The sequence below is a fragment of the Octopus sinensis genome, linkage group LG5 (assembly GCF_006345805.1).
Source record: "Octopus sinensis linkage group LG5, ASM634580v1, whole genome shotgun sequence".
NCBI classification, from domain to species: domain Eukaryota; kingdom Metazoa; phylum Mollusca; class Cephalopoda; order Octopoda; family Octopodidae; genus Octopus; species Octopus sinensis.
In genome coordinates this window covers 54,747,278-54,769,417 of record NC_043001.1, presented here as the reverse complement: position 1 = coordinate 54,769,417, position 22,140 = coordinate 54,747,278, and the positions used below count along the sequence as shown (strand labels likewise).

The 22,140-nt window shown below is 36.6% G+C and overlaps 1 protein-coding gene across 4 annotated transcripts in view; it reads right to left on the bottom strand.

The window, feature by feature from the left end:
- The window catches only part of LOC115211782 (copper-transporting ATPase 1), a 173,728-nt gene that overhangs the window by 34,551 nt on the left and 117,037 nt on the right, over positions 1-22,140 (bottom strand). For all 4 annotated transcript variants that reach the window (XM_029780460.2, XM_029780461.2, XM_036503444.1 and 1 more), the window contains 5 exons: positions 17,251-18,346; positions 11,014-11,211; positions 8,028-8,191; positions 1,829-1,990; positions 1,015-1,094 (listed from right to left, as the gene is read on the bottom strand). In XM_029780460.2, the coding sequence (XP_029636320.1) occupies positions 1,015-1,094; positions 1,829-1,990; positions 8,028-8,191; positions 11,014-11,211; positions 17,251-18,346 (1,700 nt within the window). The remainder of the gene's footprint in view (positions 1-1,014; positions 1,095-1,828; positions 1,991-8,027; positions 8,192-11,013; positions 11,212-17,250; positions 18,347-22,140) is intronic.

Sequence of the window (22,140 nt, the reverse complement as noted above, 5' to 3'; positions counted from 1 at the left end):
CAGGGGACATATCATGTCACATGATTACTTAGAAAAAATAACTTGCATATTTCTTTGAACAAAAAAACGAAAAAAAATGTTTTATTTGTTGCCCATGTAATTGAACAATTGGAATGTTCATATGTTGAATTTTCCACCCTATCTCTCACCCACACACACATATATCTCCCTTTAGTATTTAAATTGGCCATATCAGGCCCAAGTATTCTGCCTCTTGTACATTAAAACCAACCAGATCCAGCCTCTCACACCTAACCTAGAGTGTCATTCTAAAAATAAACAATCACATCACAGAAATGTCAAAGCTGTCAGATAATGTGTAATTGATTCTAAACAAGGTGAATAAACATAGTAATCTGAATGTTAAAGGGATATATACATCTAAATCCACTATACCACCACAATCATCAACCTCATGCATTTGTTTTTCCATGCTTGTATAGATTGGGTGGGTCCTCTCTGGAACAGCATCTCCCATTTTGTTGTGACCCTTTGTCATAAAATGCACTTCAACTTCCTGAGATCAGCTTTCACAGCATCTCATGTCTTCCATAGTTATCTTCTTCTGGTAACTCTTGCCAGTATGGAAAATGGATGTCAAATGATGATGATGATGATGACAGTGTGCATGTGTGTATGATCATCGTCATCATTTAATGTCCGTTGTCCATGCTGGCACAGGTTGGACAGCGTGACCAGAGCTGGCAAGCTGGTGGGGGCTGCACCAGACTCCAACCACTTTACAGAGTGAGCTGGATGCTTTTACGTCACCACATGGGTGCTTTTACATGTCACTACATGGTCGCTTTTACATGTTGCTGCACAGGATATATATACATATCGGAGACCCCCTTTGGTCATGAATGACCATGGGATTGCACCTAGAAAGTTACCCTCTGAGGCACAAGTCCGGGTATATATATATATATCACCAGGTATAGGTAAAGTTACAGGTGAAAACAGAATGGGTGGGAAAGTCTAAATGTCCTCTGGTGCCAGAACTTTCGTACTTACCTTCTAATTTCCATGCGATGATCATACCGGGCAGCCTTGTTGTCACTCTCAGTTGCTAATGTGGCCTGAAATCCAAGCTCCTGTAATAATATGCACTTTTACATTAGTCTACAGATAAACAAGACAGATGCTTTCTAAATGACATAGAAACACACATCATTATATTCATTTCTTTTGGATTTAACTCTTAGTTTGTGCTTTTCATCATTGAGTCTATAATAAGGGCGAAATGGCACTACCTACAACTACTAGGACACAAGAAAATATGGACTATAAAGAAATATTATTTCATATGCTCTCTCACCCATAAGCATACGAAAAGAGCCTCTAATAATAAAAATAACAAAAAATTATAAACCCTGAAGCGGTTCTCTCCCCTTAAAGGGAATCTTCACCCTCTCTTCTATCCTCAAATAAGCCATGGGGGTTACATAAATGCACCCATGCAGGCACCACACAAAAACACCTATGCCAGTTTCACATAAATGTACCTGTACTGGTGCCACATGAAAAACATAGAAATCATGTTAAAATAGACAACTGGAGCCTGAGCAGCTCCTGTCAAACCAGCTAATTCCATGCCAGCATGGAAAACACAATAAATGATGATGATGATGAAGATGACACAAGCAAAGTACACTTTACCATTCATTTGAATAGAGAATCCCTATTTTGCCAACAAATGCAATAACTTCCTGGACTTTTTTCCCACCCTATTTTCATTGTAGCTAATAATGCTTTCAGAGTTCTCTCATCCACAGCTAATTAGGTTACCTAGATAACAAACACCAGCATCAAAAGTAATTAAACCTACCTCAATGGCTTGTATAATATCTCTAGCACCAGTTGTTTCATTATTAAACTCAAATACACCTTTTGAGGTAGCCAGGGCTACATTAGCTGAGACTATTCCTTTCTTCTTGAGAAGAGTTGACTCTATAAGATGGACACAGGAAGAACAGGTCATGCCTGTAATCTAAATAAGAAAATAAAAGAAAGAATGACAACAATATAATATTGGGTTGGAAAGAAAGTAATTTTGGTTTTTTGATGTGAAATAAAAATCGTTTTTTTTTCATATAAAAAATGAACTTCAATCTATATTTTCCATTTTGTTCAATGACCTTTTGCCATTTTTCTGGCAACTTCATGATTCCTTGCTTATAGAACTTCTGGTCCTTCTCAGCCAAAAACTGAAGCAAGTGTGATTTCAGGTCATCATCATTATTGAAAGTTTTACCATTCAAAGAATTTTGCAAACTTCAAAATAAATGGTAATCTGATGGTGCAAGATCAGGGCTATATGGTGGATGTGACATCACTTCCCAACCAAGCTCCAATAATTTCAACTATTTCAGCTTTCAATGTGGTTTGTGTTGGTTCATTATGCTTCAACCATGATCGTTTTTGATTGATGTTGTTGTAGATAATCCAATTTTCATCACCAGTGATGATTCATTTAAAAAAAAAGGGTGATTTCATTGCGTTTGAGATGCATATCACAAATATTAATTTGTTGTGTTAACTGAATCTTTCAATTTATGTGGAACCCAAATATCGAGTTCCTTAATGAGTTCAAGACTTTTAAAGTGATTTCCATTTGTTGTATGTGATACATCTTAACCTCTCTGCAATCTGTAGCACAGTTATATGACAATTAGATTCCATTATGGCTTTGATTCAGTCATCATCAACTTCAGTAGGTCAACCAGGATTTTGGTCAACTTTAAGTGAAAAATCTCCAGAACAGAATTTTTAAAACCATTTCTGACATGTGGATTCTGTTAAGCAATCAACACCATAAACTTCACATATCTCTTTGTGAAACTCAGCAACTTTCTTGCCTTTTCAGAAATAAAAAAGCAAAATATGGCAGAAATGTTTGTTTTTGCACTCCATGTTAAAATTGACACTGAACAACTGTAAACAAAATTACATACAATTTGCTTCTAAAGAAAGCTAAAAGTAATGGCTATCAAATATCAAAAGGAAAAAATCATAACATTGACAAAAGTCATTAAAAAAAATTGTAACTCTATTTGTGAAAAACGAAATTACTTTCTTGCCAAATCAATTAAAATGTAGCAACACAGAAGTATGTAAACATTTGCAAGAAATATGACAAAAAAACCCAGTGTTTTACATGTGAATTTCTCTCTTCTACTCTCTACAATATTTGATTTAAGGCTGAAACATATGGGGAATGATAGGTGACTATAATGAACTTATGTCTTAGATGTCAACAAGTAAATTGTTTTTATAAAGGTGCAAGTTGTATGGTTACGAAGTTTGCTTCACAACCACTTAATTATGGGTTCAGTTCCACTGTGCAGCAACTTGGACAAGTGTCTGTTACTATAACAGTTTAGGGCTGACAAATGCTTGATGAGTGGAATTAGAAGATGGAAATTGTCAAGAAGCCCGTCATATATGTATGTGTGTGCCAGAGCATGTGATCTACATGTCCTCATTCGCACCATCTGAGCAAAAACGATATGTTTACAATCGCTGGTAGGCAAAAAGTCACGTAGTTTCAACTTTCGAGATGTAAGGATCAATGTAATCAACTTGTCCAACTCCTCCAAAATTCAAAACCACTATTACTACTACTATTATTATTATTATTATTATTATTGTGAGCTGGCAGAATTAGTAGCATGTTGGACAAAATGTCTAGCAGTATTTCATCAGACACATTACATCCTGATTTCAAATTCTGCCAAGATCAATTTTGTCTTTCATTATTTTGGGGGTCAATAAAATAAGTACCAACTAGGAAACAGGGTCAATGTAATTGACTAGCCCCTCTCCATAAAATTACTAGCCTTCTGCCAAAATTTAAAGCCGTTATCATTATTATTAAAGCAGCAAGTTGGAAGAATTGTTAGCACATTGAGCAAAATGCTTGGCAGCGTTTATGTTTTGAGTTAAAATTCTGCTGAGGTCAACTACGTTGACTTTTCATCTTTTCAGGGTCAACAATATAAGTACCAGCTGGGCACTGGGGTCAATGTAACTGACTTAACCCTTCCCCTTGCTGGCCTTGTGCCAAAAAAAAAAATAGTTGTTAACATAATAATAATAATAATAATAATAATAATAATATCAATCATCCCATAAGTAATGTTTTTTGTAGAATGCCTTAAAGAAATAAAAAAGCAAGTAAGGTACCAATTTAATCAACTATATATTCCCCATCTGAATCAATAACATTATTCTAATGCCATAAAAGATTTTTTTATGTCATTCCTATAGAAATCAGCTGGCATACAAGAGAAAAACTCTTGAAGGTCTGTTTCAAGTGTCTCTAAGCAATTGTATTTTTTCCATCAATAAAATTTCGCAAGCTTCAGAATAACTGATAATCCAAAGAAGTATGGTCAGGAGAGTATGGAGGATGTGGAAGCCTTTCCAAACCTTGCTCCTCAATCTTGGTACATGTGACTCTTGTACTATGAGGTCTGGCACTGTCATGATGGAAAATGATACCCTTTTAATTGACAAGAGAACACCATTTTTTCTGTAAGTTTTTCATTCAATCAATCAATTTGTTCACTGTACACTTGAGCTGTAGTTGTCTGGTTTCATGGCAAGGTTTCAAAGTGTATTACACCAAACATGTCCCACCAAAAACTTAACAAAACTTTCCAAGTATGAAAACCTTGTTTTGGATGGGTCTTGCTTGTTCTCCTGGTTGGACCCATTGACATTGATATTTACCATCTACTTTTCATCACTAGTAACTAAGCAGTTCAAAAATGGACATTTTTTCTCACATGAATAAAGAGCAGAGTAGATATTGACATGTTTTCTTTTATTGTTTTCACTCATGTGGAACCCACTTGCCAAGCTTAGACACGATTTCAAGTTCTTGCAAATGGTGATGGATAGTTGATGACAATGAATTAACCTCTTTTGCTAACTCTTCAGCAGTTGCATATCGATTTCTTTCCGTAGCGGCCTTCAACACATCATTATCAAAAGAGACAGGGCACTCAGAGCAGCGAGTATCTTCCAATCTAAAAGTCCCCTTGTCAAAACCAACATTGACACTTGCAAGTTGCCTTTTTTATACTCGTAATACATGACATATCTAATGTGACCTCCATTTTCAAGAGGGGCTATTAAAGCAATAAGTTATTTTTTGCATGTCTGCAAGCCAGAACCTGTCTAACTGAAGCTTTCCTTGCTCTGTGGTATTTATGCACCCATGAAAAAAATCTCACTTAACCCTTTAGTGTTTAAACCGGCCATATCTGGCCCAAATATTCTATATGTTTTATAATCAAACTGGGAATATCTAGCCCCTCAAACCTAACCTACATTGAGATTCAAAAAATATACAATCACATCATTGAAACCTCAAAGCTATGAGATAATGCATGATTAATTCAAAACAATTTGAGTGAAAAAGTATTACATTTAACAGAGTAATCTGAACACTAAAGGGTTAAACATGTTAGAGCATGTCTCAGCATTAGCAGCAGTATTGTTGCCACTGTGGTCAGCACTATCAAATCATTCAAAGTTAGGTAATATTTATGGTAAGTCCAGTTAATTTCCGGCAGGTCTTCTCAAAATAGAAGCAGAATTTCAGCATTTCACTACTCTCCTGCCTTCTCTCTTACTCTGTCCACACCTCCTTTATTCCCTTTCTTTCTTGTCTATCTCCTTCTACATTTCTTTCTTTCTATCTGTCCCCTGTCTCCCTTTATTTGCTTCCATCTTTTCCTCAGCCCTTCACCCTCCCTTCCATTTCTCTTTTCACCCTTCCTTTGGTAACTTGTTGGTCATGCTCTCTTGGGCTCCCACCTTGGCATTTTCTTTCAACCCTGGGTTTGTCTCATTTTCCCACCTTTCATTCTATCTTTCTATTTCTTCCATCCTTCCACTTTTCTTTCTATCTTCCTATCTCTCTGCTCTCTTTTCCAAATCCTATAGGACATCATTTCCCATCAGCATTTATGTCTTGTCTTAATACTGTCTCATAGCCATGAGGCCTTTATTTGTATGTATATATTTATAGATATATACCAATTAGCAGTGTTGTTTGTTTTCATTACCATCTTTTATGTCCACTCACTTATTCCCAGCAGTTTTTTGCTGCTGATGCCACTAAGATGAACAAAATTGTTATGATTTTTAGATGATAATTGATGAGGGAAGAGCACAGCCATGTCTTGTGCGTCGATTTTCTGTGTTCCTTCGTCATGCTTCTGAGTAATTCTTGAATCCTATATATATATATATATATATATTATTTTACTTGTTTGGACACAAAACTTCCTTCCTTGGACACAAAACTCTGCTTGCGAAGACCTGTTGAGGCAAGTAAAATCGAAATTGAATTTGAAATGGAACCAAATTCGATGACTGGCACCCATGCCAACCTCTCTTCATTGGACACTAAACTCTGCTTGCGAAGACCTGTTGAAGCAAGTGAAATCAAAATTGAACCAAATTCGATGACTGGCACCTGTGCCAGTGGAGCGCTACCAGATCCATCTGAGCGGGATCACTTCCAGAGCAGCTGTCTGGCTTCCGTGCCAGTGGGCATGTAAAAAGCACCATTTGAACTTGATTGTTACCAGTGTCGCCTCACTGGCACTTGTGCCAGTGGCACGTGAACAAAACATTCGAGCGAGGTTGTTGCCAGTGCCGCTGGAATGACTCCTGTGCAGGTGGCACGTAATAAACACCATTTCGAGCGTGGCCGTTGCCAGTACCACCAGATTGGCCCTCGTGCAGGTGGCACGTAAAAGCACCCACTACACTCTCGGAGTGATTGGCGTTAGAAAGGGCATCCAGCTGTAGAAACTCTGCCAGATCAGATTGGAGCCTGGCACAGCCATCTGATTCGCCAGTCATCAGTCAAATCATCCAACCCACGCTAGCATGGAAAGTGGACGTTAAACGATGATGATGATGATTCAGTCATTTATCTGTGACCATACTGCAACACTGATTTAAGGAGTTTTTAGTTGAAGAAATTGACCCCAGGACTTATTCTTTGTAAGAGATAACAATATAATTTCAGGTACTTATTCTATCGGTGTCTTTTGCCAAACTGCTAAGTTACAGGGACATAATGCCACCAACATTGATTGTCAAGTGATGTGGGGTGGGGGTGGGGGGCTGAGACACACACACACACACACACACACACACACATGATGGGCTTCTTTCAATTTCCGTCTAACAACAGAAAGAGTATTAATACTGAAAGGTATTTCAGTATTAATATTTTTTCTGTTCTTATCAATTACTTTTTAATATGCCCACTGGCTTTTTGCAAGGCCATTGCCTGAATAGACATTGAATTTCTATATATTATTGGCAGGAGAATCAGCTGTTATCCAGCTGCTGGCCATCTGTGGCTGAGGAACCCATAGCAAGGTGTAATCATGTGACCTGGCTGTTCTGGTGGCTGTAACAGATGATTCACATCTGTTAGAGATAGAATTATGAGAGCTTTTTTGTACCATTCATCCTTATAAGAAATGCCCTCTAGGTAAATGAGGCAGTATTCTTTGTTCTAACATAACTTCCACGTATCTCTTACAAAGAATAAGTCCTGGGGTTGATCTGTTCAACTAAAACCCTTCAAGGCGGTGCTCTACCATGAACACAGTCAAATGACTGAAACAAATAAAAGAAGAAAAACAATATAAAATATTTCCAGGATTCAAGAGAATCAGGTACTTAAATAGTGAAAGCACCAAGGTCATGTCAGTGATAGCATTATCACTAACCGAATTTGGAATGGTAGACTCAAATAGCACTGTATACTTGTTCTTGAGAAGTTCTGAATGTTCAATTCTTACCTATATTCACCTGATGAAAACAGTTTTTTTTTTTTTGCATGATGTAACACTTCTGTTCATCAATAAAAAAAACACCTCTGAAACAGCTGTTGTGAAGCACAATCCATTTGTTATTTGTTTGACTCTGCAAGTGAGAATGAGCTACAATAAAAAGAAAAATACCTAACCAACTAGTTTTGAAATACTTACAATTATTTCCACTGCAGACTGACCAAGAGACTCTGATTCAAGAAGGGTAGCTCCAAATCCTAGGGCACTAATCTTATTTCCAATCTGGGATGGTAGAATGTAAGCTGGGTCATATTTCACTTCAGCTTTTTGAGACATCAATGCTACAAGGACGTTTTGTACACCTGCAAAATCAATCAATAGCAAAATTTCCATTTCAGTCAATCAACCAATATTTTCTTTTTAATCTCAAACGAGTACAATAAGAAGGGGTTAAGGACAGTTTAATCAAAGAAATGAAAGCGGTATTTATGACTCATATTAGTGGAGCAAAGAGAGAAAAACCACAACTCATAAGTTGTTGCTAACTACTATTTTGATTTTGAAATAACCTAATTGGAAATCAGCGATTGCAGCTGTATCTCAGATTTAACAGAGTAGCCTCCTAAGGCATACCACTCCTAAAGCCAAAACCTTATCATATCTCATGGTAAATGTCACCTGGAGACCTGCTGCTATCTATACCTTCTAATAAACAACAATACTACATGGGGGAAGGTGCAGCAAGAAACAGAGTTGCAAGATCTCCTGTTACACTTTAGAGACATGTTCTAAATGTCAGCAACACAACCAATTCTACTAAAGGTAGCCAAGAGTACTGTAAAATAAGGTCGCAGATTAGGCCTACCATGCAAGAACTGTTATTTTCCAAATCAAATTTATACAACAACAGTATTATCCTTTCAGATTTTGACAGAGAATCCCTTCACCCAAGATTTAACCCATAACTGCAAATCAATAAAATGCTCATAGACAGTAAAATTATGCTACTTACAGTAACTAAGTTGTACTTTGTCATTACGCCTAATTTCAATAACATTAGTTTGGCCAATGAGAATTAAGAGCACTCATCATAAACATGGTGTTCTTTTAGTTTATGGTTTGCTCATTGAAACTAGGGGGAAACTAACAAACTTCTTAACCTCATAGCCATGCCTGCCTGCACACACATATCAACATCTTAATGCCAACATTTTAATGCTTGTATGGGTCAGACAGAATTTATTCAGGTAAATTTTTTATGGGTTTCTTTCAGTTTCTATCTACCAAATCCACTCACAAGACTTTGGTTGACCGAAGGCTATAGTAGAAGATGCTTGCCTAAAGTGTCACACACTGAAACTGAACCTAAAACTAAATGCTTGAGAAATAAGCTTCTGAACCACACAACCATGACTGTATCCATAACTATGCCTGAGCTAACAGCCACACCTGCACCAACAGCTCTGCCTGCATCTATATATATATATGTGTGTGTGTATACACACACACACATATCACTGTATCAAGCCAAACACACTGTCAGATGTAGTTACACATCACTGGTCACAATGCACTTCCATGCATTGTTGTAGCTTTCAAATGATGGCATCCCATAGGCTAAGCAGGCATGTCAACATTCCTCCTAAACAGGGAAATGTCACAGGGTTACCCATTTACAATCTGAATGGACTGGAGCAACACGACATGAAGTGTTTTGTTCAAGAACACAACATATCACCAGTGTGGGAATTGAAACCATAATCTTGTGATCTTGAGTACAAAACCCTAAACAGTAATCCATAAAGGTTTCTTTTACACCATAAAGAACCAATGTACTATATACTTATGAAGTAATTGTTTTGATATTAAGATACTGGACCATTGATCAAGCCCCCAAGCTCATGTGTTCACTGGACAAGACACATACATCTGTATGTCTTTGACTGTTTGACATCACTGTTATTGTGATTATTAAAAACAACTTCTCTAACAATATACTACCAGTCTATTGGTCTTTGGATGCCTTTAGCTGAGTGGTGAACATTACACATCAACCAGCTTGACACGACCATCTAGCCTGCTGGTGCTTGTATGTGACAAGTACTTATATTTGACAAGTACTTAAATAAAACTTCTAGTTCCTTCCCCATCCATGACTGTTCTGGCAAACATTAACAAGCATATATTCAAACTAAATACAGGCTGCAACAATTTCAACAGTTAAGACAGAGAGGAAAAGAACATGGGGACTATTAACCTCAGCCCAGTTCATTACATCTGTAACTAAATTATAGAAAGAAAAAAAAGTAAAAAGAAAATAAATAATAATGATGATAGTAGTAGTAGCAGCAGCAGCCTGATGCCATACCAGACAGTGGTTCTCATGGCTTCTGATCTTAACTGACTGGAAGTGTTATCATGTACATTGTTTTGCCTTCATATAAAAGATGGGCTATGCAAATATTCTGCTCAATACCACAGATTTGCTTGTCAGTTGTTTGACTGTAACCAGTTGAGCATGTCCCTTAGTAGCTGACGATATGTGCATCTTTGATCATGAGCAGAAATAATGGGGGAGCATCATAGCCATGTGTTGAAAGAAATTCTTTGAGGTTTGGATAATTCACCCCTGAAATATGAGTGTTTCATTCAACATCCTTAAACAACCCTTATTCAGAGACCTTTTGAGTGGGATGGGCTACTCGATCTGAAGAAAATTCTAACTAGGCTTCACCTGCAAGGTCATGTGCAGTTTGTGATGCATGTTGTACTCTTATCAAACAGGTATTCATGATGGGCATATTGGGATTTGTATATTTGTACCCCAGTGTCACTTTGATGGCATCTGTTGCTTTCTCTCAATAATAATAACAATAATCCTTTCTACTAAAGGCACAAGGCCTGAAATTATGGGGGAGGGGACTAGTCGATTACATCAACCCCAGTATTTCCCTTGTACTTAATTTATCAACCCCAAAAGGATGAGAGGCAAAGTCAGCCTTGGTGGAATTTGAACTTAGAACATAAAGACAGGCAAAATACTGCTAAGCATTTTGCCCAGCATGCTAACAATTCTGCCAGCTCGCCACCTTAATAATAATAGTAATAATGAATTTCTAAAGTTCATGCCACTTATATCAGCATGAAAAATTTGGATGTAAAACTAGAAAAATATAACACTTACCCTCAACTTTGGAAATGTTGTTTTCGATGAGAGCAACACAAGATGCACATGTCATTCCAGTGACAACAAAGAAGCATTTTTCATATTCTATATTTTCAAGTGCATCATCGTTGCTACTGAAATGAACAATCGAGCTGCCAACATCAATAGCAACATTTGTCTCAGGGCTTTTAACCATGCTATTTCTATTTTTCTCTTCTGAAATAAAGAAACAAAAAAATTATAATAATACTTATGATGAAGATATCTGATATAGATATAAGGCTACCACTAAAACATTCAGAGTATTGATCTTTTGTTTCAGTTGGAATTTAGCAGGAATATAAGGCAAAAACAAGTGACTGGACACCAAAGGTATTAACTGATGTTATTGCTTTTGTTTAGCCACAGGTCAGCCCTGGTCAGGCAGATTTATGAAGAAAAGTGAGCATGTGTATTTTTGGATTTTTTTTTTTTTTTGTGGAGAGGGTCCTTTTGTTTTAGTTCATAATCTATACAGGACCACATAATTTTATGTGGAGGCACATGGCCTAGTGGTTAGAGCAGCAGACTTGCGGTCGAGGGTTCAAATCTCAGACCGGACGATTGTGTGTTTATGAACAAGCGGCTCCAGCAGAAGGTAATGGCGAACTTCTGACTCTTTCGCCACAACTTTCTCTCACTCCTCCTGCATCTTGAAGCTCACCTGCAACAGACCGGTGTCCCGTCCAGGTGGGGAACCTACACACCAAGGAAACCAGGAAACCGGCCCTAATGAGCCAAGCGTGGCTCAAGGAACAAACATAATTTTATGACTCCTTTTTTAAGACAGCAGAGATTGATTTAAGAGAGATTTGACTGCTATTTCTAGAAGGTCAAACAACCATTTAGAATCTCATTTTTTAGCTGATATGTTGAAGAGGTAGCCATTTTAGTGTACACAAGTAATGAAAGAATTTTCAGTCAGATACAGGTTCAAAGACGTGTATTTCAGGAAGGAGAGAATAATAAGGAAAACAAGGAGTTACTGTGAGAAGAGATGTTGCAGACCACAAATCAGAATTGTAGATACAACAACATTCCAGCTATATGTTGGATAAACTTTGCAAAGAGAAAAACGAAAGGTAAGAACTTTATCAACCTTCTATGATAACAGGATCAGATGGGATTGGAAAGCAGTAAGTTTGTACAAATAAGGACATTATATGAGTAAGAAGTGTGTATTTATTGATGGTGGTGCACTTATTCTTACTCATGCAAAGGAGAAGTATGGGAAAATGAGAAGAATGCACATGGAAAACAAGGATTACTCCAGACAGAAGCAATAAAGGCAACAGATACCGAATTAAGAGTTAAACAACTGAAATGGATATGAAGAGTCAAAAAGCAGCCACACTATGAGGGAATGTTGCTGAGATGATGAGAATATCTAGTGAAGTAGATGTCCTAACCCAGTGGTTCCCAAACTGTGATCCGCAAAGGTAGTACTGAGGGTCCGTGAACTAAATTCAAAATTTTGTGTGTATATACACACACACACACACACATATACATAAGGATAAGCATATTAAAAGGGGTCTGTGGAAAAACTCATTTAAATACAAGGAGTCCTTAGTAGTGAAAAGGTCGGGAACCAGTCCTAATCCCTTGCAAAGTCAATCAGGTAATACAAGGAGTCAGTCTCAATGATGGACGTAACAGTATCATCAACTATTACATAGGCAAAGATGTTCCAGAAAGAGCAAATGCAGAGGCATCATATAGACGTCCAAGCTCTAAAAGTAATACAAAGAGATGAAATACTGCTAAGCATTTTGCCCAGCAGGCTAAATGATAATAATAATAATAATAATAATAATAATAATATAGTATACAGGGTAAGAGAGGGTGGGAGAGGGGGAGAAGAGATGGAGGGGGGGAAGAGATGGAAGGGGAGAGGGGGAGAAAACATGATTGGATAGATTGTTTACATTATTTACATTTGATGGATATTTGTCCTCATCTTGTTTGTTATTAACACAACGTTTCGGCTGATATACTCTCCAGCCTTCATCAGGTGTCTTGCGGAAATTTCAAACCTGGGTTCTCATTCCTTAGGTATTTTTCATTGTTGTTGTTGTTATTATTATTATTATTATCATCATTATTCAGGTCACTGCTTGGGTAGGTTGTAAAAGCATGAGACAAGCATTGTGCATGAGGAGAAGGAAACTAATTAGGAAGAAATTTAGCTTAGTTGGTATGACAGTCACTGATTCAGAAAAGGTCTCTGTCTGCGTATTCATGCTCTGAAGACTGGTGGTCATGAAGAAAATTAGATATAGATTAATGCTTTCTAGGTAGTTGCGCAATAAAATCAGTAAGGTGTTTAACATGCAGATAAGTGCCTATCAGAGCCTGGTTCACAACCTCTCTTGTATATTATACTTCTCCAGGTCATAGAAGTTCAATACAGGCTATCTGTAAGAACTTCTGGATCTGAATGCTAATATCCAACTTCTCATAGCTAAATCTGTTGCAAAAGTAAAGAAATTCCAAACATTGAAGTAAAGCCTACAATGAAGAGGTTTTAAAGTAAACACAGCAAATGTTTCAGTTAATAGGAAGACAGGAAGTGACCATACTCAATAAGCAAAAAAAGAATTAAGCAACAATGAATCTAATGTAAAGTATGAGTACAGAAGAGATGCAGTAGAGTCACAGGCAGGTCAAGAGAGAAGACTATGTATGTAATAAATGCACAAGAGCAGTTATTAGAAAAAGCACCCTGGAAAAAACAAATTCATTCAAATGCTCAAAAAAACTCCCTTTAGTTGACCTAAATGACAGTGAAAGAAAGAGATCATCATCATTTAACGTCCATTGTCAATGTTGGCATGGGTTGGATGGTTTGACCAAGGCTGGTAAGCTGAGGGGCTGTACCAAATGCCAGTCTGCTTTGGCATGGTTTCTATGGCTGGAGGCCCTTCCTAATGCCAATCACTTTGAGAGTGTAATGGGTGTTTTGTGTGTCACCGGCATCAGTGCCAGTTGTGTGACACCAGTATCTGCCACAACTACAATTTCACTTGGCTTGATGGGTCTTCTTTTCAAGCACAGCATATTGCCAAAGTGAAAGAAAGTGTTATGAAAGTATAATAGCTAGGTGAAGAATGGGATAGAAAAAAGTTCAAGATGTTATGACATTTGTGGACTACAAAGGGAGTCACTCTCCAAGTGAAGGGTAAATTGTATGATACCTGTATATAAAGTGCAAAAATACAAGGTAACAAGACATGAGCACTGAATGCAAAGGATATGCAGAAAGACAAGAAGTGAGCATGCTATCCTGGATGTGTAATGTTAGTGTGCATGAAAAAAAATGTTGAAAACTAGATATAAAAGGAAATTAAGCATATTGTGCTAGAAAGAAGACAAAAGTTAGTACAGGCATGTGATGTGTATGAAGAATGACTATTGAATAAAAAAAATACCAAGTGAATTCAAGTGGAAGAGGAAGTCCACCAGATATGGTTGAAATTCCTCTTGAACAATTAGAAAGAGATGACTGTAAGAGAAATATAGGCAAAGTGGGAATTTTAGAAGAAGAAGGAGTTGGTGAAGCATTTAGTGAAGTATCCAGGATGGGCTGAAGATGATAAGAGAAGGAGAAATGAGTGAGTTGGACTGGCCTATCTAGAATGGGAATAGGACTATCCTGCCCTGAGGATTAGAAGTCACTGTAAAGGCATTAAAAAAGACAGACTGAGTAGACAGTATGTTTGTGAACCAGAAACTGAAATGAGTTAGTGAATAACTTCACATCAATTAGTTGCAAGGAATTGTTTTGGATTGCAGCCAATGAGATCTGTGTCTAGCAGCATCACCATTCCAGATACAGGAATTGTTATCCATTGTGGGTTTCACTTGAGTATTCAACAGTGTTGGTAATTGTTGAAAACTAAAATATTTTCTGGCTCTGTGATGAAGATCAGTCTTTGTAATGCAGGTTTTGCTATGTTGAGGACGTGACATCATCAAAAGAGATCATTCATGATGGCAAGGTGCAACACCTGTAACTGTTTTAAGGGGTTTAAGTGTGCATTATTCTTGTTTACCAAAGGGTGAGATGCAATATTGATGATCATAGGTCTCTTGTCTAAGGCTGGTCTGAGGATGAAAAATAACATTTGGGAAGAACATTTTAGTTAACGTAGTCCAAGATATTCTTAATAAAAGTAATATGATGGTCGAAGTTAGAATTCCTTTGATTATGGATCCATCTGATCAGGTTTGAGCTGGGACTTAAATACAACAGTCTTCAGTTTTTAGTTTCAACCCATTTTAAGGGTACTGCACTATACCTAAGACAGCAGAATTTTACATTATGTCACTTTGCCTAGTTAGAGGGAAAGGTACTATGCCAGCTGGGAATATTACCAACAATATACAAGGAAAAACATTCATTCCCTTTGAACTTAAAAAAATTTCAGAAAACAATAAGTACCATGCAATGACAGAAGAATTGTTACTATAAACACTTATTGCTGCCTTTAAAATTGAGAAGTCGAATGAATTTGAACAAACTTGATAAATTCCTGTAGTAATTCCTATTTTAACAACTGAATAGTGTCTTCTTACTACAACCTAGTAAACTGCAAAGTGGAAGTGACATCTATTCTTTCATTCTCCTCTATATTACTGAATAATGATGATGCTAGAAATAGTAACTAAATCTCCTTCAAACCACAAGGTGGGAAAAAGTATATATCAAATAGTGTAGTTCTAGATCTACCATAAATAAAAATCAAGATTCAAGGAAATGAGAAATGATATGTATCAACAAATAGCAGTTAATCAAGTTCCCAAATTTAAATAGTTTGCATGTTGTTGGGGTGACAGGAACATTAATATTTCAGGAAATACCCTTTTCACAGAAAGAAAGGGTTTTCTCTGAAGAACACTGCCAAAAGCATTAATATTCAGATCTCTCCCAAAGCATACAAACTAATTCAAATTTCCAAATTAGATATATTCCACCTGAAGAAAAGGTGATTTTGTTACTGTATGAATTTTTTTTTCACACACACGTGTGTGTGATCCATTCAGTCAGCAGTAACCTCAGATTAAACAACTGACCAATGAAGTTTGAAGTGACAGAAACACCTGTTTTTCTTCACCTGACAGTAGCCACACACACTCGTTCAGGCAGGCAGAGTAAGTGGTCTTGTCTTTCGGAGAACACACTACTTGCATGTTCCTGTCTTATATTGTTTGCTATCATGGTGTACTCTCTGTTTGCAATGTGTTGCTATAAAAGCAATTAGTTGGCAGGTAGCATGGTTAATGACAAAATAATTCTTGAGCTTATTATTATGTGGTCAGCTATCAACCAAGTAGGAAAATAAGGAATAGCTCTAGTAGTTATTAGCAGAAGGATGCAAGCTAAATGCTTAACCCTTTCTGGATTATTTCTGACAAAACCACACTGTTATTTGTTTTAAATTAAATTTTGAAATAAAGAATTTCATGTTTGGATAGTAAAATTATTGTTTTGATCTTTTTGTTTTTTATAAATAAATAGTGATACATCAAAGTGATGTCTTAAACAAAACTTAGTAAAACAATGCTGAATCATTTTACCTTCTCTATCCAGTATCATTCATATGCATGTAAAAGTAGTTTTAGCTGAAATTGCAATGTAATTAAGAAGAGTTTTTAAGCTTGTGGCTAACAGTGTACTAGGGTCAATGTCACCAGTCAGTCAGTTTGAAATGACTTAGGGTTGAATTCTTTCAGACAGTTAGATATGTTCCTCTTTCCTAGAAAAAAAATTTATGCTACCCATTTTATCATTTAAGATTTACTCCCCATCAAATTTGTATCAATGAAAGCAGAATGTCAAAATACTCATTGTTTAAACAATAAACCAATGAATCAAATTCAAATAAATTAGCCTTAACATTCACAGTTTTTGCCTTCAATTTCTTTAATTTCAACATTTGGTGCAAAGACAACAGTTCACTAATTTATTTCCCCCTATCATTAAAAAGGGGTTTATAGACCTTGAACACTAAAAGACAAATATGTGGAAATTTAGTATATTATACAAAATGCAGCATTCAGCTAGATGTGAATGATAATAATGAAGTTATTAAAAAAAAGATTATCTCATGTGAAGGATTATGACAAAGTTGATAATTGCTTTTCTTTTTTTCAATGCACAAAAATATAGACAGGTAATAAACTAAAGAATTCATCCAAATTGTTGATACGTACCTGCTACACTTGCTTCAAAACCCATATCATCAATGGCATTGCAGAGTTCAGAAGGAGATGTTGTATCAGGATAGTACTCAATCACAGCGTTGTTATCCTTCAGTGAAACAGCAATGCTTTTCACTGAAGAGTGTTCTGAGATTTTCATTTGGATTGTGCTCTGACATGATTTGCATGTCATTCCTTTAATATTTATTACAACAGTGGCAATCAGATTAAAGGCAGCTGGATTATCTCCCTTGGAGACCTCGGCCTCAAACCCCATATCACTTATAGCTTCAGCAATTGATTCTGGACTAAACTTCTCAGGATTATATTTCACTAGAGCATTATTGTTCTCTAGTGACACAGTTATTTTATTGATGCCTGCTTTCTCTGATATTGTGTTTTCGATGATTGTAACACAGGAACTACAAGACATTCCTTTAATATTGATAATACACATATTTTCTGCTGGGACATTGCGCTTGGCAATTTCATCAAAATCTACATCAGAAGAATCACTTTCAGTTAAAGCTGCTTCAAAGCCCATGTCATCAATTTTGTTGCGAAGGGCCTGTGGATTAGTAACCTTCTGGTCATATCGAATAATAGCACGTTTTTCTTCCAAAGATACTGAAATAAAATCTACACCTGGGAATTTAGAGAGTTCAGATTCAATTGTGCGAACGCATGACTGGCAAGTCATGCCTTCAATTTGAACAATAGTTTCAGATATAAAGCTTTGTGTTTGATTCATTTTTTTCATGTTAACCTCAATCCCAATAGCTTCTAAAGCTTCTGAAATTTGAAGTCCACTAATTTTTGAATTTTGACAATATACAGTTAAGTCTTTGTCTTTTGAAAATTCAACAGAGTTCACTCCATAAATACTAAGCAGCTTGCTTTCAGCATTCTGCTTTTCTGATACAGTTAATGGTTTTTGAAAGAGAAAATCTAAAGTTTGTTCAGAATCTTTTGTTTCCAATGCTATAGCAGGGTTTACTTGTTTAACTCGTGCCATGAAGCCAAGTTGACAAATCTTTTCAACAACATCAAGTGGGGATACTTCAGTGGGACTGTAACGAATAACTGCTTTCTCTTCAGCTAGCAACACCTGGAAATGTAAAAAAGGGAAAATGTACTTAGTACAAATATTCATTTCAAATATTTAATACAGAAATTAACAAAAGATAAATCTACATTGTCAGGATTTATAAATAAAACAAACAATTCATTTAAAAGTCAACAGAAACCAATGCCAGTAAAAAACCACAGAAAAACAATGAATCAAATAATAATAATTATACACCAATATGTATGTATCTCATTGGAAAAAGAAACTCTTTCCTGTGCATGTGCATGCACCCTTCATCACACTTGCAGGCTATAAAAAGCACCTGTAAAGAAGTCTGAAGATAACTCCTGTAATAACTGTGGAATCCAATCCTCCACCTGCAGTTTTAGCCACAAATATAAACTGCTCTTCAAAACTATTTACAATATATATATTAGTCCACTTAAATACGGAGCTAAATTTCTAAATAACTTTTAAAAATATGTGACTTTATAGTTTTGAATAGTAGTTTATATATGTATATATATACATGCACAAACACACACACACAATGTATATATACTTGGGTATGCATGTGTGTTTATCTAACTATCTACCTATCTTTATCTCTCTCAAATATATATATGTGTGTGAGAGAGAGAGTGAGAGAGAGAGAGAGGTGTTCTGGATTAGAAGACAGTATGGCTGACAAAACTAGCAGTCATTAGAAAGAAGTATATCTAGAATGATAGATGCACCTTTGTCTCGGTGCTGACAGCAGTTTAACACACAAGAGGAGGAGGACTGGAATAAACAGGATCTTCCTCACTGACCTAACAGCGGGATCGGCAATTGAAGTTGACAGTTGTATGGTAGATAGGGCAATTAAAGATATGAAGGTACAGAAAGCTGCTAGCCTATGAGGAATACTTTCTGAGATGCTCAAAATATCAAATGAAGTAGGATATACACTAGACACCCAAACAGTTAATCAGGTAATACAAAGGAAGGTGGTCATACCCAATGACTCAGGCACAGTAATAGCATTGTAAACTGTTTCTTAGGCAAAGAAATCAGATGCAATCCAATGCCAGTATAGGAAGCAAACATAACTACAATGATGTTTCATTTTATAAACATTCAACTGTACACACACACACACACACACACACTGATTGTTCATTACTGAGGGGTACAGCTTACAGATATCAATAGCCTATCATCATTCTTATTGGATCTCAAAGGCTCCATTTCTCACCTTCCTCATGACATGTGATAAATTTGAACTTCAAATGCCTAAGGTTGAAACAGATGGTGCACAATCCACCACTCTAGATTTTTGGTATTTTATTCTTTTACTTGCTTCAGTCATTTGACAGCAACCATGCTGGAGCACCACCTTTAGTTGAACAAATCAATCCCAATTCTTACTCTTTGTAAGTCTAGTACTTATTCTCTCAGTCTCTTTTGCCAAACAGCTAAGTTACGGGGACATAAACACACCAACATCAGAGTCATGTTGAGGGGACAAATACAGACACACAAATATATATATATATATATATATATATATATGACGGGCTTCTTTCAGTTTCCGTCTACCAAATCCACTCACAAGGCTTTGGTCAGCCTGAGGCTATAGTAGAAAACACTTGCCCAAGATGCCACACACATGATTGGGAAGCAAACTTCTAACCACACAACCACTCCTGTGCCTATATTTATATTTATGGCATTTTTGGGTATTTTATTTATCAATACTGAACTGATAAAAAGTAAAGCTGAGCTCAGTTGGATTTGAACTCAGAAAATAAAGAGCTTGAATACCTATTGCAATGCATTGTAATGACATGGTCAATTCACTGCCTTATACATATGTTTTTTGCATGTGGTAGCGCTAGAAGATCAGAGTGTGTGAGGCCTGGCATTTATCTTTTATCACACGCACAAAAGACAGGCTTCTTTCAGTTTTGAGTACCTAATCCACTCACAAAGCTTTAGTCAGCCAAGGCTACACTACAAGACACTTGCCCAAAATACCATGCAGTGGAACTGAAACTAGAACCAGGTGGTTGGGAAACAAACTTCTTACCACACCTGAAAGATTTAGGAAGGTATCATACCATTGTAAATTTTTTTTTTTTTTTTTTTGTTAAGATTAGTGATTATATCTGGTGGTAGCAAAGCTGTTGCTATTTAGCCCAAAGTCAAACCTGATAAAAAAGACCTATGATAAGAAGCATACCAGCTATGACCATCCCATCTTATTTTTCCTACAGTGTTATCTAGGACCACATTATCCAATGTGTATTCCATTATTTTTAAGATAGATATGAAATTATGACTGATGTTTCTCATAACTTGGGAAGCTATGTAGATGCACCTTCTTTGAAATGTCAGTGTCTCCTTATATGGTCATTAACAAGTGTTGCCTTGTTACTGTTGCATACAATGATAATGTTGGTGGTAATGACAATGGTGAAGATAAAGGAATGTTTTGAAACTGATAATGGTGATAATTGTGTTAGTGGGAATGGTGGGGGTGGTGGTACAGAAAATATTAGTAATATGATTGCCAGTGGCAAAGTAGTGTTAACAATAATAGTCTGTGACTGTCTGTCGCCACTGCTGCTCCTGCTGCTTGTAGTAGGTGTGTACAAACAGCTGAAATAAGATGAGCTTTCCTCATCACATGATTCCATTGAGTATATTGTATCAGTCACATGACAGTGACTTCATTTATTTTATGGAACAACATTTTCTCAGATTTTTCACCCAGCCACACACCTCTCACCCCCCCACACACACACAATTTTTGCCCCAACTGTCAGCTCTCTCTCAGACCATTAGTCTGTGCGCTTGGATGGAGGAAATACTATTGAATTCAAAATAATAATAATAATAATAATAATAGTAATAATACTTTCTACTATAGACACAAGGCCTGAAATTTGTGGGGTGGGGATAAGTTGATAACATCAACCCCAGTGTGTAACAAGTACTTATTTCATCGACTTTGAAAGGATGAAAGGCAAAGGTGACCTTGGCAGAATTTTAACTCAGAACATGAAAACAGACAAAATGCTGCTAAGCATTTTGCCCGACATACTAACAATTCCACCAGCTCGCTAATTTAATGATAATGATGATGATTATGATGATGAAGAAGACGATGATGATTTGAAATTTTAGCTCAAGGCCAACAGTTTCAGGTGAGGGGATAATTCAATTAGACTGACCCCAGTGTTCAACTGGTACTTATTTTACCAACACTGAAAGGATGAAATGCAAAAATTGATCCCAGCGGCATTTGAACTCACCTAATAAAGACATGAAATGTCGCTAAGCATTTTACTCAGCATGCTAACAATTCTGCCAGCTTGCTGCTTTTATAATAATAATGATGATGACGATGATAATAATAACAATAATAATAATGGCTTCAGATTTTGCTACAAGGGTAGCAATTTTGTGGGAGGGGATGAGTCAATTACATCAACCCCAGTTGTTCAACAGGTACTTATTTTATTGACCCTGAAAGGATGAAAGGTAAAGTCCAACGCACTAATGATTCTGCCAGCTCGCCACCTTAATAATAATAATAAGAAGAAGAATGGTTTCAAAGGGACAGCTATTTTGGAGGAGGGATTAAGTCAATTACATCAACCCCCAATGTTCAACTGGTACTTATTTTATCGACCACACAAGGATGAAAGGTAAAGTCAGCCACAGCGGAACTTGAACACAGAACATAGCAGCAGACAAAATATCGCTAAGCATTTCATCCAGCACACTAACGACTCTGCCAGCTCGCTGCCTTTAATAATAATGATAATAGACAAAAATGAATCATG